Source organism: Uloborus diversus, chromosome 9 (genome assembly GCF_026930045.1).
Source record: "Uloborus diversus isolate 005 chromosome 9, Udiv.v.3.1, whole genome shotgun sequence".
NCBI lineage: Eukaryota > Metazoa > Arthropoda > Arachnida > Araneae > Uloboridae > Uloborus > Uloborus diversus.
Window position 1 is genome coordinate 135,163,907 of NC_072739.1, and position 27,326 is coordinate 135,191,232.

The 27,326-nt window shown below is 37.8% G+C and overlaps 1 protein-coding gene across 1 annotated transcript; it reads right to left on the reverse strand.

Moving 5' to 3' along the window:
- Positions 1-11,527: 11,527 nt before the first annotated feature.
- LOC129230515 (zinc finger protein 271-like) lies at positions 11,528-26,953 on the reverse strand. The gene is made up of 4 exons (XM_054864918.1): positions 26,949-26,953; positions 22,459-22,974; positions 12,638-13,346; positions 11,528-12,589 (listed from the first exon to the last, which is right to left on the reverse strand). Exons 1-4 carry the CDS (start codon positions 26,951-26,953, stop codon positions 11,624-11,626), a joined length of 2,196 nt encoding a protein of 731 aa, XP_054720893.1. The 3' UTR covers positions 11,528-11,623.
- Between the last annotated feature and the right edge of the window lie 373 nt (positions 26,954-27,326).

Below are 27,326 nucleotides of genomic sequence, written 5' to 3' on the forward strand. Positions count from 1 at the left end.
AAATGTAAATAAAATCTGTTGGAATTTAATCCAAATTTCGCACTATACGCTTTTCTACACTTGTCATATCTTTTGCATTCTTGCATCCCGTAATTAACGAGTTTCTCCAAAGTTCACTGAACATTTTTCGGAATGAACTTCAACAATGGCTACGAGTTGAAAGTTAAATAGTCACTTTCACAAACACAAAAAAGAAAAATGTGAGTGATTTATTATTTTATTTTTTTAAGGGATTACTCGCGGAACTATCCTCGTAGTGTCCAATGTCCGACCACGCTTAACGTAGTGGAACTGCAAGCGGTCATTTAAGTCCATTCGATCTGAATAAGTGTCGTACGGTAAAAAGAAAACTTCGGTACGCGTGTTTCTTTTATTTTGGTGTGTCTCTTTTTCGAATTCGTCATATTAGCAGCTCTGCAAAGTGATAGATGCGTCCATTTCCGTCTGTAAATCAGACTTTCGTCTTTCCATCTCATCAATGGTAGAACAGTATGTAAGCGGCAAAATATTGGGCCGAATCGAAGACGCTAATATATATATTTTTTTTTCAGCAATCACGATTGCTTATTGTTCTCACTTGACTGTTTTTGATGTTACGATGATTTTATTTTCCCACCAGCACCCTCTGCAGCATCACCGTCGACCGGCTCCTCACGATGCTGCTCCTATAGCGAAAACCGTCTCCAGGTTGCGTCAATATCCTACACACACGCGCATACATACACAACTACACACACACGCACACACAAATACATACATCTACACACATACACAAACACATACACACACAAACACATACACACTCAAACACATACATACACACACACGCATACATACAGACACCTACACACAACTATCCACACACTCATGCTTGCACACAGACACAAACACATATGCCTACACATACACAAACAAACATACACACTCAAACACATACATACACACACTCAAACACATACATGCACACACTCAAACACATACATACACACACACGAATACATACAGACACCTACACACAACTATCCACACACTCATGCCTGCACACACACATACATTCCCTCCCCCCCCACCACCACACACAAACACTCATACACACAACTACCCACACATTCATACCTGCACACACACACAAACACACATGCCTACACACACATACACATACCCCCCACACACATAAACACACACGCCTACACACGCACACGCACACACACTCGTGATTGCAAAAAAAAACATAATTTAAATTCAAGAGGTAAAAATTCAAATTATTTTAATTTATTTATTTTTTTCTTTTTTTTGCCAGAATTGTCAAGCAACAGCGTTTCTCCAATCGCAGACAGACTCATCAGCACCAGCGACGGTCCGCTTACGTCAAGCGAGCTGAGAGGTTTTTTCATGGAGAAGGCTTTCGGGAAACCCAAGCCCTGCGTACTCCCGCTCGTACGCCACTACACCCACCATATTCCCGGACTAATCGGCCAGTTGCTTCGCTTGAGAGACGACTTGAACAGAGAGCACGAGCTTCACATGAAACATCGCAGCCTGGACGTTAATTTGATCAGAAGAATAGAGAGACTGGTCAAAAATATTGAAAAAGAAGTGGAGGACGAAGGCAAAGACGGACGACGACAAACATCAATATTTCAATTCACTCATTCCACCCCCCGACGTGCATCAAAGGGTGCGTTCGACGAACCTCACCGGTTAACCAGTAAGTAACCGGTTACTTACCGCAGCGTTCTATGATCAACCGGTTACCTCACTGGTTACCATTCTAAGCAGTTGATTGGTTGATTGGAGCACGTGATCATTAGTTGTCACGTGATTAACTAACCGGTCGCTCTCGGTCGTGCTCTTCGAACGCAACCAAATTTGCAATTTCCCCCCCTCATTCAGATCGACTAGTCTTAACTGGACGTTTGCCAATTCTATAGCAACCAAAGGCAGACTGTATAACTAACATTTTCAAAAAAGTTTGCTGTTATACTCTCAATACACATTCCAGAGTGGCAGGATAGGACTTGGATAAAATTTAAATAGTTAAAAAGGCTTTAGTTTTTATTCATGATGAAGCAATCTTGCCTCTTTTTACTTATGCCGCATAAGTTTGGGTTCATGGCATTGAGAAGAGATAAAATGGAGGGAGTGAAGACTTTCATTTATGAAACCGAGATCCCAAGTCACGTGACATATTTTAAAGCAAAGCATTGGAAGAAATCGTTTTTCCTTCGCTTGCTTCATGCAAAACGTGCCAACCATTTGTCGGCGTTGAATCACGTGATTTGGGGTCTTTGTTTCAGCTTTAGCTCAGCCAATGATTTTGAGCTTTCTCCCTCCATTTTAATTCCTGCTCTAAGGTTCATGGCCTTCGCTAATAAAAGACGCAAGCTAAAGAACAACACAGACTAGCGCTTTATTCAGGAGTTTCGCAAGATTTTGCAAGAAGCATATCACACGTTCCTGTTGGTATCGTGACAACCTGTGTCAAATTCCAAATACTGTCTGACCACGGATTGTATGGAAAGGCAAACATCCGGTTTACAGGGGGAAATGAACGTATCTATTAGTTTTTAGGAATGTCAGCGTTCGCAGACGTATGTTAGCCTCTAAGGGCCTCCGTGACAGAAGCTTCGTCTTCTAAGCCGGAGGTCGAGGGTTTGATTCCCGCCGGTGTGCTGGGTGTTATTTCCTTCGCTTGTGCTGTATATCTTTCCTGTGTGTGTCCGGAGGCAAGGCGCTTAGTGCGCAGTTATCTATGTTTGTGAAGCAGTGTAATTTCTGAAAAAAATAAATAAATAAGTAAATAAATGTTAGTCTCTAAATTGAGCAGAGTTTCACTCATATGAGCGGAACACGAGCATGGAATTTTTACTTTTCTCCCTCATTCAGATAGACTCGTCTTAACTGGACGTTTGCCAATTCCATACAATCCGTGGTTGAACAATAGGTGCAGCGATTTACTCTAAATCGACACAGGAAGTATCGAGTGACATCGAATCTGATATAGCCTAAAAATATTGTCTCCACCCTAGTAAAGTTGGTTTCCATTCACTACAATTTAGAGAGCGATAACACTAGTCAACAAAACATAACTTTTTGTCTGCATCCTGGTTTTAGGTAGTCGGTTCGTACTAATTTTGGGTCGAGAAAAACGAATATGGTAGTGGATTTTTTTAAATTGCTCTTGTTTTCAAGGTACATAAAAGCCCACTGGAGAAAGATACACAGCAACCACACATTGATTTAAAGGTAATGTTAAAAAGGGAAAAAAAAAATCTTGTTCAATAAATGTTTTAAATCGGTCCTGTTTTATTAAACAATGCTTATTTTTCGGAAAGCAGTGGTTGTTTTTGGCTTACGGATGTAAACGCTTCATCTTCGACTGCTTTTTGTGCGTAAGGACCATCTCTTGTAATAGTTCAGCAGCATTTGGTGAGCATTAACTCAGTCCAATGACCCTGATACCTGCGTTCCATTGTAAAGATATCTTGGTGAAACCTTTCCTCATGCTCACTGCTCGTAGCTTTGCTTTTAAGCAAAATATCCTGGAAGTGAACAAAATAGAGCTTCATAGGCACATCAATGGTCCCAGAACTACCGTAGGGATTGTTTGACCAACTGTTTTTAGTTCCCGTCTTCTCTGCTTCCAACCCTTAAAGGTTTCCTGGGTGTTTTTTTTTTTTTTTTTTTCTTCTCTCGCAAATTTTTCTTCAAAACCAGTGATTTTCATAAGTGCAGCATCGTGAGGAGCCGGTTGACGGTGATGCTGCGGAGGGTGCTGGTGGGAGAATAAAATCATAGAAACGCCAAAAATAGTCAAGTGAGAACAATAAGCAATCTTTATTGCTAAAAAAAAAAAAAAAAAAAAAAAAAAAAAAACCAGGAATATTCTGAAAATTTCCACAACATGGGAATGTGGTTGTTTCTTTCAGTCAAAAGTACTACTGTCACTGAAATTGATAGAATAAGCAAAGAAAAAAAAAAAAAACCTGGACCCAGAAAGTACTTTTATTTTCCTAACAGTTTTTTTTTTTTTAAATTAATTTTTTAAAATGTTCGATTTTTCAAACAAGGCGTGGTCTTTATGGCGTCACAAATGATGCACTTTGGCGCATCTTTCTACTGCGTTTCCACGTTAAGATAATCAAGCAGCGAATTAAAATTGCGCTCTACGCTTGCTATCAACTATATCGTTGCCAATACACGTGAGTAAAGATGCGAATTAAATATTTTGTGCTGTGAATGGCAACATTGAATGGCATTTCATCATTTGTGATGTCACACGACAGAAGTGTAAACAATAAAAACGCACCGATTAAGTATTTTTTTTAAAAATATTAAACTTAAATAAATTATTTAAAAAATGTTCAGATCCTATGTTCTTAAGCATGCTTTTTCAGAAAAAAAAAAATACTTTTAAAATTCTGGAAACGACCCTATTGTGCGTATTTGAAGGGCCGTTAAAAATTCTCTCCTTAACCTTAGCTTTAATATACGGGTATCTTGAAAATTTCCCTGTAAGGTATTGGAAAACCGTTTTTGTTCACAGCTTTCACGAAGTTCTTCGGTATTCCCAGCAAAATGAGCATGGATGGAAGCAAAAACAGGTGCATCTCTGATTTTGGGCATTTCTCTTCCCAGAATTTAAATTGCTTGAAGCCCATTTCGGTTTTATGTCGTGAGATTTTCTATCCCAACCAGAGGTCGAATTTTAGAAGACAGTCAGTCTCATGGGGGGTGTTTGTATCTGCCAGGTAAAAATAACGTTAGTGAGAATTCACTATCCTAGTTGGCTTTGTACCTTGAAAACTAGAGCTATTCTCAACTTTTTATGGTGATTTTCACATTTTAGCGAGGCAAAATACTTCGGAATTAGCAATTTTTGAACCGGATGCATTTTTGGTGTTGACTAGTGTAATCATCTTTAAATCTCCAGACTCTTCAGATGAAAGAAATACCAATAACTTCACAGGTCACGCTTTCGTAGTGTTTTACAAAGAAAACATGGTTACTTTTTTTAAAAATTGTTCTAATAACCAGGCAGAAGCCTTCACCTTTCTACAATCCTTGAACTAGAGATCTTGTGAAAATCTCTCGTCCAATAGCATCATAATATCCAGTAGAAGTGCGACATCGATGGCAAAACATCGATGTTAGAAATTAAAACATCGATGGTATTGATACATCGATCAAAAAAACATCGATGTTTCCAAACATCGATCTTTTTATCAATGTATAACATTCATTTACAATATACCTTCGTGAAGCTGGATTGTCTTATCGTGCAGTAGCCGCTCGTGTGCAGTGTACCAGCAGCACAATCATGCGTGTTTGGAAGCAGTGGACGGACGAGGGTCGGACAGCTCGGAAATCCGGGAGTGGACCCCGAAATGTGACGTCAGCTCTCGATGGCAGACACCTGGTGCGTATGGCGCTGACGAACCGCACAGCTTCTTCTAGACAATTGGCAGCACAGTGGTCAACAGCTACAGGTGTTTCATCAATCCGGAGACGTCTGCTGCAGCGTGGGCTGCGCGCAAGGATTCCTTTATGCAGGATTCCTCTCACGCAAAACCATCATCGCCTGCGGCTACAATGGGCCGATGTGCATAGGAGCTGGTTTGCTGATTGGCAGCAGGTCGTATTTTCTGATGAATCCTGCTTCAATTTGTGGCACCATGTTGGCCGAATTCGTGTCAGGCGCTATGCCGGTGAACGGCACATTCCGGTGTGCATTATCGAACGCCACAGTGGACGAACACCCGGAGTTATGGTCTGGGGTACCATAGCATATCATGGACGATCACAATTGCTACAAATTGTGGGCAGTTTGAACAGTACCCGATACATAAACGAAGTTTTACAACCCCCCAAGCTATTCCTTTCCTGCAAGGATTGGCAGGGGTTGTATTCCAGCAAGATAATTCCCGTCCACATGTCGCCAGGACTGTCAAATCCTACCTTGATTCGCAGCAGGTACAGCTTCTTCTTTGGCCTGCATATTCCCCGGAAATGTCACCGATTGAACATGTGTGGGATTTCGTTGGGCGGCGTCTTGGTCGTGATCCTCGTCTTGTTGCTTCGACAGACGAACTTTGGTTGCACATACAAACAATATGGAATACTCTTCCGAAGGCAGATATTCAAACTTTTTTTCACTCCATGCCGAGTCGTGTAGCAGCCCTTATTGCGACGCGTGGTGGCCACACAAAATACTAATTTCTATCTCTTTATTGTTTGTTTGGTTGTAAAATGTAATCATTTATTTGTACCATTACCACTCAACTGTGTACTAAATTTCATTCCACTATGATGCTTCCTTCATGGTGTTACAATTTTTATAAACAGAAGTGTATTTTTAAAAATAAATCAAGGGCAAAAAAAGTGAGGGGAACAACAGGTTTAAGATATGAGGTTTTCTATCATTCTAAGAGGAGAGACAGAGGAGGTTTGACCCACTCCATTATTTTTATATTTAAACACATTTGTAACTGGTGAACACCGGGGGGCAGCATGATATTAAGTTAAATCAAAATATGTTTCATGTTTTAGCCAATTTGAAGTACAATTAAGAAGAAATAACGTGCAATAGATTTTTCACGCAAAAAAGTAAAATTTTTCGTTGCAAGTTCATCTCCTCTGTGCGATTTGCCATTCACTTTTACAGAAGTAAGTTACTTTTTTTATATATTCTGATTAATGTGCTCAAAGCCAGTATACATACTTTTAAAATTCACAATTTATTTTAATACGATTATTATATTTTCTAAAATGGATATTAATGGAGGTTTCACCCACGTCAGTTACGTGAGGTTTGACCCTAGTGAAACCTCCTCATTTAATTTCGTTTGATGGTGTAACATTTTTAAAACAATGTACTTTATTTCATTTGTTTTCAATAAGATTGTGCTTAGTTCAAATGAAATAAATGTTGATCTTAACTTGTAATTAAAGTCATTTTACACAGTATAGATAATAATCATTTGAAACACTTCCTGTTTGTGAATAATTGAATAATTCTGATCAAACTAAAAACAATTGAAATTCGCTTTTCTACTTTGTTTAATATACTTGTGAAGATATTCAACCCATGCAGGCCCTTATTAATCCAATTCACAACTCGTAACACCTGAACAACTGCGCCCATTTGCCTAAGCAGGACAAAAGTCAAAGGAGGTAGTAAACGGATCACATCTAGAATTTTGAGACACCCCTGTCAAAATCTGAGTTTTAAAAAATGCATAATATGAAGAAGAGTAAGAAAATGTCTAAAAATATTTTTAAAAACAAACAGTAAAACGAAGATTACACCTGTGTTCAAACAGTGAGCAGAAACGTGAACTCTTCTCACGTCATTAAATAAATTTATGGTTTTTCTTTTGATATAATTTTTGATAGTACCATATAATAGTAGTAAATCAGAAATATTTACATTTCAGTACAGTTTTTATAACTTTTAACCTCTGTTGGTCAAACCTCCCTTATGGTGGGTCAAACCTCCCTCAAGTGGAGAGGTTTGATCCAGTTTGGACACTCTTGAAAAACCGTTATTAAAATAAAAAATTATTTTTTTATATTAAGAAACAGCAATGTAAAACGTTGCTCAGATGAATTTCTTTTCGAAAAAACTCAACTAGGAATTTTAAAAAAAAAACCTTTTGTAAAAAGTGGGTCAAACCTCCCCAGTTTCCACTACTATATGCATGCAACATAGTGAATTTACTTGTTTTTTTGAAGGAACCACATTTCATATTTTCATTAACTTTTTGTTTTTCAGTCATGGCATAATTCAACATCAAAACAATAACTCGGACCGTTTTTTCTTGCACTCTGTCGCACTTACGTAAAAATACTCCTTTTGAGAGCTGTTCCCGGGAAAACTACAGAATGTTATTTGAAGCTATGCAGCGATGGCACTTCACGGAAACGAGCTCCGACTGTTTTAGGAACCACGTCGAGAAAGAAATCACCACTGTCTTACAAGAACAGAATTTTTAGACAGCAACAGGAGTTGCGCTGTTCTTCACAGGAAAAGGAATGATATGGTTAACAACTTTGTTGAAACCAGCACCGTATTGTGCGCGTGGGGCTGGCCACTTAAAAATTAGCGCTTGCACCAAAGATCATCTTGATCGTTCTTAGAAAATGTTACAACTTGATCCATAGTTTTCGACTAAGCTCATTTAGACAAATAGTTTGGATCATTTTATTCGTTTAATAATTGGTGTAAGAATTCTCCGATCAAGGTGTCTGTGGAATACCGGACTCCTATTGCGGAAAGTTTAAGTTGTTTTATATCATGTATGACAAGTGTGTAGGATATACTTGACAAATATATAGGATATACGTAAATTGCCTTCAGAAGATGGTAATTTTAGAAATATATTTACAGACATGGTAATATTATCGAGTTTATGCAGGGCCGCCGAGAGCCCAGGCAGGCCCTCCTCCCCCATGAAACATGTCGAATTTATACTAAAGTAAACTCCCGATTATACGCGGAATAGGGTGGCAGTGTAACCGCGGATAAGCGAATTAACGAATAATCGGAAAATTAAGAAAAAAAATATATTAATTTTAAATTCAAAACCCTAAAAAGATCAATAACACTTGCATCCATTTAAGCTATAGCTAAAACGATAAAAGTGTATGTAAAAAATGCATGTAAAAGCTAGATAAGGAACGCTCATTAATGCGCACATACGTGAGCAAATCAATTTAACTGCAATTGATCAAGTTAAGTTACACAAAAAACGCAAAGGCGAGGAGAGAGATTTTTTTTTCCAAGACAGGTTCGGTCACTCATTTACACAGGTCTGTGGTGTAGATGTTGAAATTTAAGTAGGGTATACCTAATAATCTGCAAGTAAGTTAGTAGTGTGGATTTAAAAATCAGGTTTCAACTATTCAGGTTTCGGTGCCCTTGAAAGCTTTGACGTCATTGGAATGGAGAGGGACGGAAGCGATAGGAATTTCTTTAAAAAAATTTGCACTTGGTTAGTTGAAATATACATTTATCTATACATTCAGTTAATCATTGCCGATTTTATTTATTTTATTTTTGAAAGTATGAAAGGCCGCAGATAATCCTCCCCGAGGATAAGCCGCACGCGGATTAATAGAGAGTTTACAGTAATCTGAATCCGAGTCGGTGTCTCCTCAAGGAACGGGTCCCTAGTTTCCGACTAGGCTGACATGGCCTCTTATCGGCCCTGAGTTTACAACTTAACTTGATCAAGCAAGTTCATTATTAGACATGGAGTAAAAAGGTTCAACCAAGATTTCTTATTTCGAAAGAAAAAATATATAAATAAATAATGTAGTAACAGAGCAGACCTGTTGGTTTTTAAAAAGCAGGGAATTAAATGCAGTCGCTCACCACGTAAAAAGATGAGTTCAATGAAGAAAATTGGTTATTAGCTAAAAATAATGAAAAGCAGAAAAGAAAGTTATGTATTTTTAAACGCTGGAATGTTAAGATATTTCGGGAATGACGAAAACATACAGTGCTGGCCAAGTTATTAGACTAAAGAGTTTTTTTTTCTTTTTTGTACACTATTTGTACCAAAATACTATTTATTTTACTGTTAAAGTACAGTACATACTGTATACTGATTATTACGCTATTTTAGCATAGTTTAATGTTTGCAGGTGGCAGCACTGTCTGCTTTGTTTATGTTCTTTGTTTATCTACCTACCAGGAACATAACCTCAATCAGCTTAAACAGTCCACTAATTCTTTTTATTAGTGTGTTCTGTTATATTTCAAGTTAGTTTTAGGTAATTACTGACTATGTGTATGTGAGTATATATAATAGTGAGTATAAACAATTATTTACCTCCTTTCTTAAAAAATTGAGAAATGGTGTAAACTTTGTGAAAAGTATGCCAAAAAGACTTAAAATGCTCATCAAGAACAGGGGAATACATACTAAATATTTGATAATTATTTCACTGTTCGTTAATGTGTCTATAGTTATGTAAACAATAAAGAATTTGCTTTTAAAAGTCTTAGTCTAATAATTTGGCCTGCACTGTGTTTCTTGCAGTTTTAACTTAGTTACACATAACAGTGGTTGTTGGTATGTATGAGTGTTTTTTAATTTTTCAAGCAAGTTCAAACATCAGTAAGCAGACAGAGGTTCGGTGAACACACAGCTTCGTCAGTCATTTTCTTAAAAATTTTATTTGTACTTTTTACCCTAACTACAACCACAAGGGCTAAAATTGAATGTGGGACTGGAAGATTCCGGCTGAAAGTTTCACATCGCACCTTGAGAATAGTATCACGTTGGGAAACTTCCACCCATGGAAAAATGAGAAAAATACCTTAAAAGGCAGAAATCTGCTCCTTTTGTTTTGTTGATGAACCTGTAAAGCTAGCTAACTAATTTGTAATTTTTTTTTGTAACACCTAGATACTATTGCTATTTATGATAAGTTACTTATTTACCCAGGTAGCCCCCGCAACGTTTAATAAACGTTTTAAAATGGTTTTTCAACGTTTACAACCAGTTTAAAAAGCTTGTGCTACTTGGGTATATAATAAAATAAAATTTTTTGTAAAAATATTTATCTCAATTCAAACTGTTCAGTGTTCCACTGACAGCAGTATATAAGCAGTAAAACAAAGATGCCTTTCGCAATTTTAGCAAATTAAGAGCTTTCTATTTCAAAGTATTTAAAACGAGTCTTTAAGACCTGGAGGAGTACTTTTGGATTTTTTCTTTTCGGTGCAATATAATGCATGAAAACAAAAACGAAGCATTTCTTTTATACTATTCATTTAAGAGCTTGAATTTCTACTTAATTTGGACTCAAATCTTTCATTAAATTTTGGAGTATGTATGAGAGCAGTTTTCGATAATTGTGGAAAACGGTTGCGGTAGAACATAACATTGAATGAAAACTTTTACAATGTGGTTATTGGGGCAGAAGAGGTTAAAATAGTCAAATAAAATGGCACTTTCAGGGCTCTCAACAGATTTTTAGTTTATCCCTAGGGAGAAAAGAGACTCAAAATTCTGAAAAAAGGGAACCTTAATCTTAACTTCTGAAGTGTAAAACTAGGGATGCACTAAGCGGCAGTCATCAGTCACTTGGCTGATGATTTGAATTACCAGCCACCTTTTGCCTAGAACAAGAAACTATGCTGAATGAATATATTCACCTGCCAAAGCGCATTTGATTTAAAATTTACAAATCATTGTAGAAGCGTGAACAATACATTCCTCTATTTTAGAGAAAAAACTCTAATGGATAAAAGGTTAGAAGCAAAATTCAAACTGAAAATGACATTTTAAAAGGAAAAAGGGACGAGATTTTGAAAAAACTGACTTTGAGGAAGTTGAAACTAAAAAATGGATTTTTAGGGAAAAGAACCATAGTATGAAGAGAAAACCCCGAACTTTTGGATACTTGCAACACAAAAGGGAGTAGAAAAGAAATGAACCATGTATTTTTTTTAAAAAAGGGACTTTTAGGGACTTGAAACTAAAAATGGGATTTTTAGGGGGGAGGGAGTTGAGAGCCCTGCTTCGAGCGTAAGTTTCTGCCGGGCAACGCATGCCGACTGCCACATTTCCAGGAATGACATTTAAACTCCGCCGGAATGGCATCTTGCGGCTCAGTTGCGGGTGTGGCCGAGGTAGTGGCTGCGGAGTGCGGCCCACTGCACGAAGGGGGCATTGCAGATGCGGCACAAGTTGGGCCGCTCCAGTATGTGCTTCAGGTAGTGGCGCTTCAGTTCCCTCCGCTCGCCGAAGGTCTCCCCGCACACCTTGCACTGGTGCGGGATGACGCCGTGCGTGGCCCGGTGCGCCCGGAACTCTGCCTTCTCCTCGAAGGTGGCCTCGCACACGCTGCAAATGTAGGCGATCTCGCCGCTGTGGTCCCCCTGCTTGTGCTCCCGTAGCGCCTCCCGCGTCGGGAAAACCGCCTCGCAGATATTGCAAGGGAAGGTGGGACTCGTGTCGTGCGTCGCGCCGTGCTCCTCCAGCGCCTCCCGACACCGGAAGCCCTCGTTGCACACCTTGCAGATGAATGGCTGCCGCCTGCTGTGCACCTTCTTGTGCACCAGCAGTTCTTCCTTTGACCGGAAACGCCGGTCGCAGTTCTTGCACAGGTGTGGCCTCCCCTTGGGGCACGAGTCGGCGTGCTCCGAGAGCTCCGCCTTGGAGCCGAACTCCGAGCGGCAGTGACGGCATGACGCCGCTAACTCGAGGATCTGGTCTGGAAGTCTTCCTTGGGAAAAGGAGTCTTCCTCGACAGCGGACGACTTGCGCGAGCGAGGTTTCCTCTTAGGCTTGGAGATCTCGTATTCTTCGACGCGGTTCGGCTTCTTTCGGCCGTGAACCTGCCTGTGTTCGCGCAGGTCGCTCTTGAACCGGAAACTCTCGTCGCAGATATTGCAGGAGAAGGGTCGGTCCGCGACGTGTGCAGTCCGCGTGTGCTGGGCCAAGTCGTCCTTGAACATGAAGGTCTCGCTGCAGATCCGGCAAGTGTGCGTCTTGCCCTCCCCGTGCATGAACAGGTGGTTCTCGTACTCGTCGGACGCGACGCTTTCGTCGCATATCTCGCAGACCACGTCCTCCTCGGCGCGGCACTTCTTCTTGGACCCCTTCCCACCTTCAGCGTCGACGCCCTTTTTTCCCCTTCCCCGCTTCAGGTGCTTCCTCTTGTGCTTCTCATACTCGGACTTCTCCCGGAAGGCGTCGTCGCAGACGCTGCACACGAATATCTTTTGCTTCATGTGCATCTCCTTGTGCTTGTCGTAGTCCGCCTTGCTCTTGAACTTCTTACTGCACACGTCGCACGAGTTGTTCGTCTTCCTGCTGAAGTCGTGGCCGAGCTTGTGGAGATGGAGCTCCCGTTCGGTGGCGAGGTATTCGTCGCACAGCGGGCAACAGAACTCATGCTCGGGTCCCGCATGTTTCAGCCGGTGCTTCTCGTATGCACCGCAGTCGGCGAAACTGTCATTGCACACTTCGCAGACGAACGGCCGCTCCTCGGGATGCGACAGGTAGTGCAGCTTGAGGTCGCTCTCCTCCTCGAACATCTCGGCGCAGAACTCGCAGATGTACTTCTCCCGGGTCTGGGACTCCAGCTTGTGGACGCGGGCGTGGACCTTGAGCGACTTCTTGCTCGCGAAGTCGTTGAAGCAGACGTCGCACACGTAGCTGCCCGGGTTGCCCTTGTGCGAGAGCCGGTGACGCTCCAGCTCGCCCCGGGTCTCGAAGCTCCCGTCGCAGTCCGCGCAGGTGTGCCGCCGGTGGATGGCGTCGTGCGTCCGGAGCTCGTTCTTGGAAGGGAAGACGGCGCAGCAGGTGTCACAGGAAAACGTCTGGTGCCTGTTGGAAAAAAAAAACAAATAAAAATTAATTTGAATTTTGACATTTGGAATTCAAATTATGTTTTTCGCAATTACGAGTGTGTATGTAGGCGAGTGTGTTTGTTCAAGCTTTGTAACTTTAAGTTAACTGTAGGTGGCGCAGTTGGGAAACTGATATATATATATTGCATGTCTGTTTAATTTGTCTTGCTTGTTATTTTGTTTCTTCTGAGTTCTTGTACTTAGTTTATTTAGCCTTGTTTGAACTTTATCTCTTGAAATCTTGAATTGATACAATTAACTTTAGTTTCATTAGTATTATTTACAAAAGTTTTAGTTGCTTTTAATATTTTAAGTAAGATAAAGGACGTTTTTATGAACTCTTTTGAGTTGTGGACTGAATTGCAAATTTGCTGAAAATAGCACATGTAGTTACGATACATGTTTTTGGTGACCAGGACGTGATATTTATGCAAGAAAAACCTGTACAGCGAAGGTAAGCTGTTGAAATATATTCCAACTGTAAATAATTAAGTCTTTTGAGAATGGAATCAGTTGACAAATTGAAAGTTAAGCGACAATACGTGCGGGCACGTTGAACTAAATTACTTACAAAATTAGAGGCTGCTTTAACTAGTGATATTGAAGAAACTGATGTGGAAGAACTTTTGGAACTTAATGAACATTTTCTTGAAAAAAAGACTTGTTGAGAACATTAAATTCGGAAATTGAAAAGCAATGGACTGAAGCCGAGGGCTTTGAAAAAGAACTTGAAACTTGCGGAAAATACTCAGAGCAAATTTTGTCCGCCAAGTTTAAAATTGAACAGCGGATTAAGAAGTTAAATAAGGACAATAGTTGCAACGAAAGTTCTTTGTTGAACTCGACTGTTTCTGAAACAGGTGCTTCTAACATGAAATTGCCTAAATTACGAATTGATAAATTTTCTGGTGATCCTAGTTCAGAGTTAAAATTCTTTAACAGTTTCCAGATATCAATTCATCAAAACAAATCGCTGAGTAAAATTGAAAAATTTTCCTACTTGAAATCACTGTTAACTGGACAAGCTTACAATGTTGTGAAAGGATTTCAACTTTCTGAAGAGAATTACGAGTCGTATCTTGAGCTTTTGAAGCAGCGTTTCGGTGAAACCGATCTCATTATAAACACTCACATGAATAATCTACTGAACCTTCAACCCGTTAAAAATTCTTCAAATTTAAGCGGTCTACGGGAATTGCACGACCAGTGCGAAGTTAACATTAGAAGTTTGCAAAATCTTTGAGTTACATCTGGTTCATACGGTCATTTATTGAATCCAATTCTTATGAAATTACTACCTCAAGATATGATGTTAGATTTTCATCGCAAGTGTAAACCCGAAAACGGTAAGGACGTTTCTGAATTGCTTAATTTTTTGAGAAATGAAATTAAGTGTCGTGAATAAGTAATGTCGACTGTTTGTACTGTTCTGTTGACTCTTGTAGCTCCAATAAAGTATGCAATGACTCTAGCGCTAAACCTAATACTGGTCAAAAACAGAACCCACGTTTTGGGAAGGGAAGCATTTCAACAATGACTTTAAATACATCTCAAAATATATTAGCAGACAAATTGTTTTGTATATTTTGTAAATCTCATAATAATCATTTTTCTAATAATTGTGACGTCGTAGCAGACAATGTTAAAAGACAAATACTTAAGAAAGAAGGTCGTTGTTATAAATGTTTTCGTAAAAACCATCTTTCCGCTGAATGCAGAAGTAATATTGATAAATATAACTTTTGTAATGAATTTAGTCATAACACATTGTTTTGCAAATTAAGCCAAACCTTCTAGTAATTCTAATACAAATACTCTAGTGTCTCTAAGGCAATCTGAAACATCTAAGGAATTTAAAGCGACACTTTTGCAGACTTGCGTTGTTGCTATACCAGCTAATAGCGGTAAAGAACTAGTAAATTGTTTTATTGACCCTGGAAGTGAAAGGACATTTTTAACGAGAAAACTAGTAAACTCTTTAAACTTAAAACCAATTAGGAAAGAAAAACTAATGATCTATTCTTTTGGTCAGCCTAAACCCCAAGAAATTATTTATGATGTTGTGTCAGTGGAGTTACGCAGCATATTTAATTCTAGCTCCCTGAAAATTGAAGCTCTTGTTACAGATGTTATCACTTGCACAAAATTGAAACAAGCTCCTCGCGACCTTCACAGACTTCTTTGCTCACAAGGGTATAAATTGTGTAACCCTAAAGATAAAATAGGAATCCTGTTAGGCTCTGATTATGCTTGGCGAACTATGAGGGGTGAAGTTAAACAGTTACCGGGTGGGTTGTTTATCAGTGAAACTATATTCGGACATACTGTTCAGGGCCCACTGGAATCGGAAAACTTTAACTCAACAGCGGGAGTGCATTTTATGAGCACAGCTGATGCAGAATTAAACAATGAAATAAAAAAATTTTGGAGTTTGGAATCGCTAGATATAATAGCTAACGAGGCAAATAATTCAGATTTGGCTATCGTGAAAGATTTCGAAGATAACCTAAAATTTGTCGATGGTAGGTATAAAACGAAACTTTTGTGGAAACCCCATGAACTTCCGTTAAGCAATAACTTTAAGATTGCAGAGTACCGTTTCGAAAATTTAAAATCTAAATTATATAAAAACGAATGGTTGCTGGAAAATTACAATGCTATTATGCTAGAACAGTTAAGAGGCGGTGTAATTGAATCATGTAAAAGTAAAACGCGTGATACAAAAAGTTATTATATACCGCACAGACCTGTAGTAAGAAAAGAAAAATCAACGACAAAGGTTAGGACTGTTTATGATGCCTCATCAAAATCAACTAATTGTAACTCGCTTAATGAATGTCTTGATTCGAGACCGAATTTAAATCCAAACATTTTAGATGTCATATTAAAATTTCGAAAAAATAAAATAGGATTTTCCGCTGATATCGAGAAAGCTTTTCTCCAACTTAAAATTGCAGAAGAAGATAGGGATTACTCGAGATTCTTATATTTTGAAAATTGCGACAGTAGCAAAGAAACCAAATCTTATCGAATGACTCGTGTCCACTTTGGTGTGACGAGTAGTCCCTTTATTTTAGCCTCCACTATTAAGTATCACATAAGAAAATACGAAAAAAGTAATTTTGAAACATACAACATGCTTAACACTTCACTTTACGTGGACGATTTATTTTTTGGTTCTGAAACTGTTGAATCTGCTGTTAAATTACCCTCTGAAGCTGTTACGATCTTGGAAGAAGCGGGTATGAATCTCAGAAAATTTCAGACTAATTCAGTTGAATTAAAAAATGAATGGCATAAATCTGACTTTTGCGTAAGTACGGAGGAAAATACAAAAAAAGCCTTTTCAAGTATTAGGTATAAATTGGGACAATGATAATGATGTTTTAGGACTGGAGCTAATGCCTCTATTAGACATGATTTAAAAACCCTTAAAATGTAGCAAAAGAGTTGTGTTAGACAGCGGCTAAATGCTTTGATCCTGCTGGATTTATTTCTCCTTTCCTAATTCGAAGTAAGTGCATTGTGCAAGAACTGTGGGAAATGGGACTTGATTGGGACGAAACGTTCAATGCAGAAATTAGGAAGAAGTGGTCACACATTCTTCCGAAGAAGTGGAAGAAACACTACAGTTGCATATTTTTTCTGATGCTACCCCAAAGGCGTACGGGGCAGTAGCCTATTTTAGACTTATTTCTAAAAATAATGTGATTGAAACAAATTTTATTATGTCAAAATCGAGAGTAGCGCCTCTGAAAAAAAATAACTCTTCCAAGACTTGAATTGATGGGTGCTGTAATTGCAGCACGCCTAGGAAAATATCTTGAGAAGTTATTTAGTGTTCACACTATTTTCTTTTGGACTGGCAGTACTATTACTTTGTGCTGGATTAAAGGATCTGCTTCAAAGTGGAAACCGTTTGTTTCCAATAGAACTGTTGAAATTCAAGATTTAACACGTCCTCAAGCTTGGCGATTTTGTGATAGCAAGAGCAATGCAGCAGATTTTATTTCCAGGGGCTGCAAAGCTGAAGAGTTAATTGGTAACAGAAAATGGTTACACGGTCCTGCTTGGTTATCAGAAAACGAAGAATTATGGCCCAAACTTCAACTTAAAGAAAGTGAAATTGATCTAGAAGCTGAACAAAAGATTGTCAGAAATTGTACAGCAATTAATCTAGTTCATTCTGGACAAGAAAAATTTAACCTCTTGACCAAATTTTCTTCATGGTCGAAGCTTTTGCGAGTGACCACATGGTGCCTACGGTTTTTTACCAACTTGAAATTGAAATCGGTTTCTGTCATTAATGATGATTATTTGACGTGTGAAGAATTGAAAAAGGCATCGGAAGTAATTATAAGAATTATTCTGGAAGAAGCATTTTCTGAGGAACTAAAATGCTTGAAACAAGGAAAACCGATTACTTCTAATAGTAAAATTAGTTCACTAAATCCATTCATAGATAAAAATGGAATACTACGAGTCAGGGGAAGGTTAAAAAATGCAGAAATAGCTGAATCACAAAAATATCCTATTCTTCTACCGAGAGGAAATTTTATCACTAATTTGATAATCAAGTATTATTACGAAAAACATCTTCATGGCGGAGTCCAATTGCTGTTATTCATATTAAGACAAGAATTTTGGATCATCAATGCTAGAATTGAAATTAAAAAATGCGTTTGGAAATGTATGAAATGTTGTCGATTCAGGGCAAAGACGCAATCGCAACTAATGGGTGATTCCAAGTAGAATTTTTTCTAGAACTGGAGCTGATTTCACTGGACCATTCCTTGTGAAAATAAAGAAAGGAAGAGGAGTTAGACCAACTAAATGTTATGTTTGCATTTTTATTTGCTTCGCTACTAAAGCTGTACACTTGGAATTAGTTGGAGATCTGTCCAGCGAATCGTTTATTGCAGCTTTGAAAAGATTTACAGCACGAAGGGGAAAACCCGAAGAAATGAGTACGGACTGCGGTACCAATTTTGTTGGCGCTGATAGAATTTTGAAGAAAGAAATTTCTATTCTAAATTCAAGTCCTGAATTCCGTAATTGGATTTTGGCGGAAAATATAAAGTGGAATTTTAACCCCCTTCAGCACCACATCATGGAGGACTTTGGGAAGCGGCCGTTAAGTCCATGAAATATCACTTACGCCGGATGATCGGTTGTCAAATCCTCACCTATGAGGAATTCCTCACGCTGATTACTCAAGTTGAAGGGTGTTTAAATTCAAGACCGATTACCCCAATTTCTAATGATCCTAATGAGTTGGGCACCCTCACACCGGCACAGTTTCTTATTGGGCCTCCTTTGACAGCAGTACCAGAACAGGACTTGACTTCGAAAAAAAGTAGCCCTCTGCAAAGGTGGTTGTTAACGCAGCAAATATTACAGGGATTTTGGAAACGTTGGTCAAGTGAGTATTTATGTCAGTTACAACAACGGGGGAAGTGGAGAAATCCCTGTGAGAATCTTCATATTAATGACTTAGTGTTGATAAAAGAGGATAATCAACCACCATTGACTTGGAAATTAGGTCGCATCATTAAACTTTTTCCTGGAGCAGATGCAAAAGTTTGTGTTGTTTCAGTAAAGACATTAAATGGTGAATTGAAACGTCCAATTACGAAATTGTGCAAATTACGTATTGATAATATTGAAACTTGAAAAAAAAAAACTTTGGATTATTGTATATGAATTTATTATGATTATTAATTTTACAGGCTAATCTAGTTTATTGCTTTGAAATATTGATTTAATTGTGATATTTGATATGAATGTTTAATTTGATTAATTTTAAGTTAGCAGTTACAGGAATTGTTGCTTTAAAATATTGAAATTTTAGATTTCAGTTTTTTTTGGAATATTAAGAATGATATTCATCCGGGGGGAGGATGTTCAAGCTTTGTAACTTTAAGTTTAACTGTAAGTGGCGCAGTTGGGAAACTGATATATATATTTCATGTCTGTTTAATTCGTCTTGCTTGTTATTTTGTTTCTTCTGAGTTCTTGTACTTAGTTCATTTAGCCTTGTTTGAACTTTATCTCTTGACTCTTGAAATCTTGAATTGATATAATTAACTTCAGTTTCATTAGTATTATTTACAAAAGTTTTAGTTGCTTTTAATATTTTAAGTAAAATAAAGGACGTTTTTTATGAACTTTTTTGAGTTGTGGACTGAATTGCAAATTTGCTGAAAATAGCACATGTAGTTACGATACAGTGTTTGTGTCTGTATGCAGGCATGATTGTGTGGGTGTGCGTAGTTGTGCATATGTGTGTGCATGTATGCGTGCGTGTGAAGGATATGGACGCAACACGGAGACGGTTTTCGCTAGAGGAGCAGCATCGGGAGGGGCCGGTCGACGGTGGTGGTGCAGAGGGAGATGGGGGGGGGGGGGGGTAAATAAAATCATAGGAATTCAAAATAGTCAAATGACAACAATTAGCAATGTGATTGCTCAAAAATGTGCAACACGGGACGCTCGGCAGAAGTGATAACTTTCATAGGATTAAATTATTGTCATTATTTAATCCTATGAAAGTAACAATTGGCTTATGGTAGCTACAATAAGCAAAGAAATTTTTGCATTGTATGTTATCTAAAAATCTTGCAAAGACTGCATCAAGTACAGTTCCGTGGATTGTAGTGGCTTCTTCTGGCTTATTAATCATTTGTAATTGTAATTTGGATTGTTGAAACGATACTAAATTTTTAGCTCGATCAGAAGTAAAATTAACATTAAAATCTCCGGTGCTCTAAAATGAAAAATAATTGTATTCTTTGATCACCATTCAGACTACTTTTAAACATAGGTTTTGATGTCGGCGCAAAAATAGATTAAATGACGCGTCGTTTCTAAATATTTCGTTTATCAGAAAAAACACTCAAACTTACGAAACATTTTAGATTTTACTCTGTGATGAACAAATCAAATGTTTATTTATTATTTTTGTATTCTTGGCCGTCCCTAACCTCCGCATTGTGGAGTCTGCGGGGATGAAGTTCGTTTAAAATATGTACACCTCATCACAGTTCAAAACCCTAAATGAAACGAGATCTTTTTAGTATTGCTAATCGCAAAAATGTTTTCGTTTTAAAAATAAATTTAAAGATTAAATGCTGTTTTGAATATATATTGTTTACAATGTTATTGATATTATATTGTTTCATTAAACTCACCTTTCTTTAGGAGATTGCTGATAACTTACGATGCATAAACGAAAAGCCTAAAGGCTAGTCAACAATATTACTTGCTTATACAAGCAGAGATAATACCAGGCAGTGGAAGATGCAGAATTAATGTCAATGTGAAGAAATGAACATTGGAAACTTGTTTAAAATCTTACCAAAAATTTATTGGTCTATAGAAACTAAAATAAATAAACTAACAAAATTGGTTAATAAAAATAAACCCTGGCCATAAGCGGAGGTAGAGTTCGCAACTCCCCACCTACCGGACCTAACACACAAGAGGCTGACGAACGGAAAAGTGTAGGAACGATTGAAATCGTTCACTATTTATACTTGCCTCGTTAGCATATGATTGGGCATCAAAGGATGCCAACCTAAAACTGAAACTTTACACGGACCGAAAGAGTTGAGAAGTTAATCTAATTTGAAAAAAGGCGACTTACATTACATTACATTCGGAATGAGAACGCGGTCGAATATCGTTTACGGATGTCTATCAATTGCGTTATGGTGCGACGATCATCCATCTTCTGTTAGTTTCATTACTTTTTCTACTATCACTTAACGCTTAAAGCTGACCCAAAGAGTTAAGAAACAAAATTTCCCCGACCATGCGTGCTTCTGTCGTATGCGCGAACGAAAGGATTGCCAGACGAGAGTTGCGCCGTAAAGCGCGATATGTCACAAATCGGTTTACCCTCCCATCTCAGCCCTCCAACACCAACAGTGTTTTCTTTATTTTATTGTTGGCAATGCCAGCATGCACATTTCTGTTGCATTTATTTCAGCTAATTTCAACTGTGATTACCATCTTCGTAAGCAGAAAGATTCAAAGAATGTGCTTGATGATATGACAGAAATAGCTTTCATGGACTCAGTTTCATGTGTGTTTTCAAGTTAAATTACGAATCAACTGAAATTGTCATTTTCATTTGATGTGTTTTATAATAATTAAGTAACATTCCTTTCACAAATGAGACAGTGAAAAATAAAGATATGTGAGCAGACGTTTTAAAATTTCGTGTGAAACACATTTAAAGCTAATTTTGGTATTTACATCTTTTTCCTTCTTAGTGCCTGAAATCTCTATCTCAAAGCAAGACTGACATAAGTCATATTACCACTACTTTTCAGAAGAGCCTAATGATGTTTGTCTGGTGCTTATAAAGCTTGAGACTCGCGCTCTTATGACAGAGGGAAATAATGGGGTTGTTTCTTTTAGTCAAAAGTACTACTTTTAGTCACAGAAATTAATAGAATAAGCAAAAAAAAAAACATGGACCCAGAAAATACTTTTATTTTCCTAACAGTTATTTTTCAATTAATTCTTTTAAATGTCCAATTTTTCAAACAAAGCGTGGTCTTTATGACGTCACAAATGATGTCTTTTGGCGCATTTTTCACTGCGTTTCCACGTTACGATAATCAAGCAGCGAATTAAAAATTGACTCTATGCGTGCTATCAACCATATCGTTGCCAGTACACGTGAGTAAAGATGCGAATTAAATATTGTGCTTTTCTGAATGACAACAGTGAATGGCATTTCATCATTTGTGATGTCATCGGCAGAAGCGTTAAACAATAAAAGCGCACCGATTAAAGTAATTTTTTTAAAATATTAAAATTAGTCAAATTATTTAAAAAATGGTCATGTTTTTAAGCATGTTCTTTCAGAAAAAAATACTTTTAAAATTTTGGAAACGACCCCATTATAAAGGTTTTCTCTTAGAATTATGCAATGCTGTTATGGCTCAATGTGGCATAGGATTCTTATTACAATGCAGTAAAAATAACCAGAAAATCAACATTTTGTTTTCAGTTATGCCTGTCTGACTGGGAGGTATAGAAACATGGGCTCTCGTTTGCGTGAAATTCATTCAACGTACCTGTCGTGGATGAGGGAGTGGCGGCGCAGCGCCTCGGCCGAGGAGAAGCTGGCCTTGCACTCCCCGCACTCGTGCGCCGCGTCCAGCAGCGGGAACGCCTCCGGGGAGAGGTTCTGGACGATGTTGCCCGGATCCAGGCACTGCACGATGCTGATGGGATCGATGGCCTGCACCATGACGTTGTTGGAGTACAGCGTGGTGATGATGATGTCGTTCGAGTCCAGGTTCTGGATCACGTTGTGGTCGGCATCCTGCTGCTGATCAGGCAGGATGTGGGTCGGCTGCTGTTGCTGCTGCTGATGCAGCTCTTCTTCCTCAGGGACGTGGGTGCCGTTCTTCCGCTCCAGGTACCTGGCCCGCTGCTCTTCCAGGTGCTCTAGGTCGGGCCCCAGCTCCTTGGTGTGCTCCCGGTAGTGCTTCAGCAGGGTGTTCTTCCGCACGAAGGCCTTGCTGCAGATGAAGCAGGAATGCGGGAGCACCTTGATCTTGTTCTCCAGGAGCGGAAATGACATCTCCCTGGAAAAGAGAATGACATTCTATGATTATGGTGTTGGGTAGGAAGGGATGATTCTTCATTGGGAGGAAAATACTTTAGTTGAGTGGTTCCTAACCTTTTTAAGGCTATTACTCATCCCATACAGCGGGTTAGCATTAGCAATTACCACCAAAAACATTCATTCTAAAAATAAATTGGCTATTGCGTTTTTTCTTTTAGAAACAAATAATAAAATTAATTGTTTCAGATGACGAACACAACTTGTTTCTTAGCAATGTGTTATAAAACCAAGTAGTCAATGAGACTATTTATATTATGATAGTGCTTACGTTTAACAATTAGTTTAATAGTGGTTGCTCATAAGCCAAGCTCCAAGTTTGTCTTTTTCCAAGTTTGTCCAAGTTCCTAGTTTGTACAAGTTCCAAGTTTGTTGTTTGTCCTACAACAGCAAACCGGAGTAGATGTCTACCTCAGTTAAACAGGGTTTTCAGTACTTATAGCTATTCAAATAGTATTTTCACCAACTAAACCTTGATAAAATTGCATCCGCTCTTTACTATTCTCTTCGCTACGAAAATACGAAACAATTCATGTACTTATGACTCAGATTACAGCTGTAAGAACGTATTTATATTTTACAAGCAAAAAAGCCCATGCCATGGGCTTTTACCCCATGGCATGGGGTAAATACGTAACCTGGTTTGTAGTTTATTAGTACAAAAAACAGGTTTGCAGTTCTAGGGTTAATCAATCACTTACGATTATTAATTAGGTAGATTTGATATAGTACATGGTTTTTAATAATTTTATTTTGAAACAGAACAATCACCCAATCCTGGTGCTTATTTTATCCCTCGAAAAATCCCACTTTAAACTTTTTGCAGGTAACTACCCTTGGTTGGGAACTGCTGCTTTAGATTCTCATGGGTGACCTCAGAAATGTGTCTAGAAATAATAAATAATTTTGAACCCCCTCAACCTGCTACTGCCATTTTGCTCTTAGGTACCTACTTGATTCAATTCATAAAATAACTTCCGATTTCCACAGAAATAAACAGTAGCTCCAGTATCCAGGACGAATTCTTCATTTTACATATTTGGACTGGTGGACTAAACCTCATGGTTAAATTAAATAGTGCAATAAAAGTAAAATTTCTCCTTTCAAAAAATATGGAATACAGAATTGAGAATTTTATCATTTTCTATCATTGGGAATTCTTTAATTTCATTTCAACTCCAATGCTGATTAGCCAGAGGTTTGGGCTTCCTACATACATAACAAGTTTTGTTTTAAAGCTCTCCTTTAAAGATTAACCAGCTCTCCATGTAGCATTCATTACAGCAGATTTCCCACAACTACTTGTCATTGGGTTTACAATGCGAAGAAAAATGAGAAGGAGAAATTGTTAGGTTAAATGCCAGACTAGTTGCTTAAGGTTTCAAGCAAAAAACAGGCCAGTCGTGTGATGAAACCATCAGTCAATTTCAGACCAATTAGTTTCTTTTTTTCATTATTACTGGTAAATATGAGATGGCAAAATAGGTAGTATAATGTGAAGAGTGCATATCTACAATCATAGAAAAAATTATAAGGACACGTTGGAAAATGAGTATAATATATGAAAGTAAATCATCAACTGCTTAGAGAATCAAACATAAGTTACTACTTGCAATTAGGAAACATTAGAAACCTGTTAGTATGAAATTGAATTACAATAAAGTTGTTTCATTACATAACACAAATGAACACGTGAAACACGGAATTTTTTTTAAGGACATTAACAAATATGTCCAAAAATAAAATTTATTTTCCACAAAATCACTCTTTTTTTTTCAATTACCCTCATCAATCGTACAGTCATTGATTTAGAAAGTCCAGTAAAAGTTAGTTAAGAAATGTTTTTACACGCCAAATTAATGATGTCAGTTTGTCTTCATTTGCATATTTGTCCCATCCTTATATACATCTCTAGTTAAAATGCCCCACAGATTCTCTATAGGGTTTTAATCCAGGACTTCTAGCCGGCCAGTCCAGCAGATTCACAGAATTGGTCTCAAACCATTGATCCACAATACACATCGCAACTTGCGTTGTCTTGTTGAAACAAATAATCACCACCTATGATAAGGGGTGTTTCTCGTAATTTATTTTCAGATAGCATGTCAACACATGGTACTGACTTCAAGGGATCACAAACCAGTGGCGGCTCTAGAGTAGGTAAACATTCACAACACATTCACATAAAGGAAGGACAAGAACAGGAGAAAGACAAAGTTCATCCATGCCCGAGCCGGGATTCAAACCCAGGACCTCCCCATCTCAGTCAGACGCCTCTGACCAATAGACAGGGTAGTAGGAAAAACCCAAAGGTATCGCTACAAAGCACAAATTCGGTCAAAATGTTAAAGGTTTTTATTCTAGAGCCGTATAAGTTTGTGTTTTAAGCAAAGAAATGAAAATATTAGCTGGGACATTGAAACATTTCAAAATCCAAAAGAGTCAAATGAGTTAGGAAAAGAAAAACGAGAATAACCCACAGCACTTTTATTTGAAATTAATATAAGAGGAGAGTGCCGGCCGCCTTGTCATGTGGTCAGAGAGGTCTGATTGCGATAGGAAGATCGCGGGTTCGAATCCCAGCTTGGGCATGGATGTACTTTCTCTCGCCTGTCATTGTCCTGTTTTTATGTGAATGTGTTGTTGTGCTGCGAATGGTTGCCGACCCTATAAACGGGTTCCTAATAGCTTGTGTGTACTGTGGAAGTAGGACTGCGCACCAAATTACGATACTGTTGGAAAAGTGAAGCAGCGGACAACAAATTGCCAGCCTTGCTGGTACAAGAAAATAACAACAAAAGAAGAGAGTGATTATCAAAAAAATTAATTAATTAATTAAAATAAACTCATGCATAAAAATTGAGATTTTAGTCAATAACTCAACTTCTGTGTACCTAATTAGAATAAAATCAACTGCATAAATAAGTTGAATTTTCACATTGAATAAATGTTTAATATAAAATATAGTTTTAGACACTTTCGGACAGTTTTAGACACTAGGGTTTTGGACAGGACGGTAAAAACCAGGGTTTTTACCATAGTGTCCAAAACCTTGCCAACCTCGGTTACAAGTATTTATCTACTAGTTAATTTCTGTTTATTATGATCTGTATTAATTTTTAGCTTGTTATTTTTATTTTATAAAAATTTGAGTTGTATCCATTGTTCATTGCAGTAAAACTCTATTTAAATGCAACCTCAGGTTTTAGCAATTACACCGGTTTAAACAGGATTCAAATAGTGGATGGTGTTAAATATTTGAAACTTGTTTATTACTAACATGGCTTATTTTTTCATAATTTTTCAGATGTTTCTCTTAAGAAACGTATTGCTTACAGTGACATCCATATTTTATGAAATCAATTGATTTTTTTCCAATATTTGAATGGTGGTATAAGAAATGTTTCAATTTTAAGACAATTCTCTTCAACTGATACAAACAACTGATCGTATTCCCAGTCATTTGATTATTATTTTTTTCTTTTTATTAGTTTCCTGCACATGTCAGTGAAGTGCTGTTATCTCTTTTTTTCTTTTCCAATATTTGAATTTGATGTTATTTATTGTCTTTTTAATCAGTGTATTTTAATCTAAAGCCTTGTGTGTCTCTCAAGATTCAGCATATCAAATACAGTTGAACTTATTTAATAAGGTTAAGTTTAGCTATCAAAATTAAAAATTTCATGTATAATACATACATTAAATTGAAAGCAGTGATGTTACCATCAATTTTCTGAGGGTATACTCCCGGTAATCCACTATGCACAGTATGTGTATGCGATCATATGCATAATTTAATAATTTTCGAAGCTTGAGAGTATACCCTATGGGAACACCACTGATTGAAAGTCTTGGCTCAGATGAACAAAATATGACTTATTTACTTAAAAAGTGTTCGTGATTAAATACTGTAATTTCCTTTTTAAGAAATAATACCCCATTTTGTTAGGTAGTAGAAGTGCCATTGTATATTGAGAAAAAAAATCAAAGGCTCTCCAATTGTTTACCTGTGGACATTTCAATTTACTCGAAGCAGGGTTGGCTTTCTGCCGGCAGAAACTAGTTTTTGCCGTGCCAGTGGCAGAAACTGGTTATCACCGGTAAAAACCGGTAGAAACTTGCAAAAATTTAAAAGCATCTTTAATTACTTAAGTGATTGCTAAATGATATTCGTTTAAGTAAACTAAAAAAATTAAACTTCATTTCATCATTTAAAAAAAAATAAAATCCTATGCTAATGCCCTTGATTTAGTTCGAGAAGGGAACTTCTCAATTGCAGATGCTCGTAATGTTTGGATTAATCTAACAAATGAT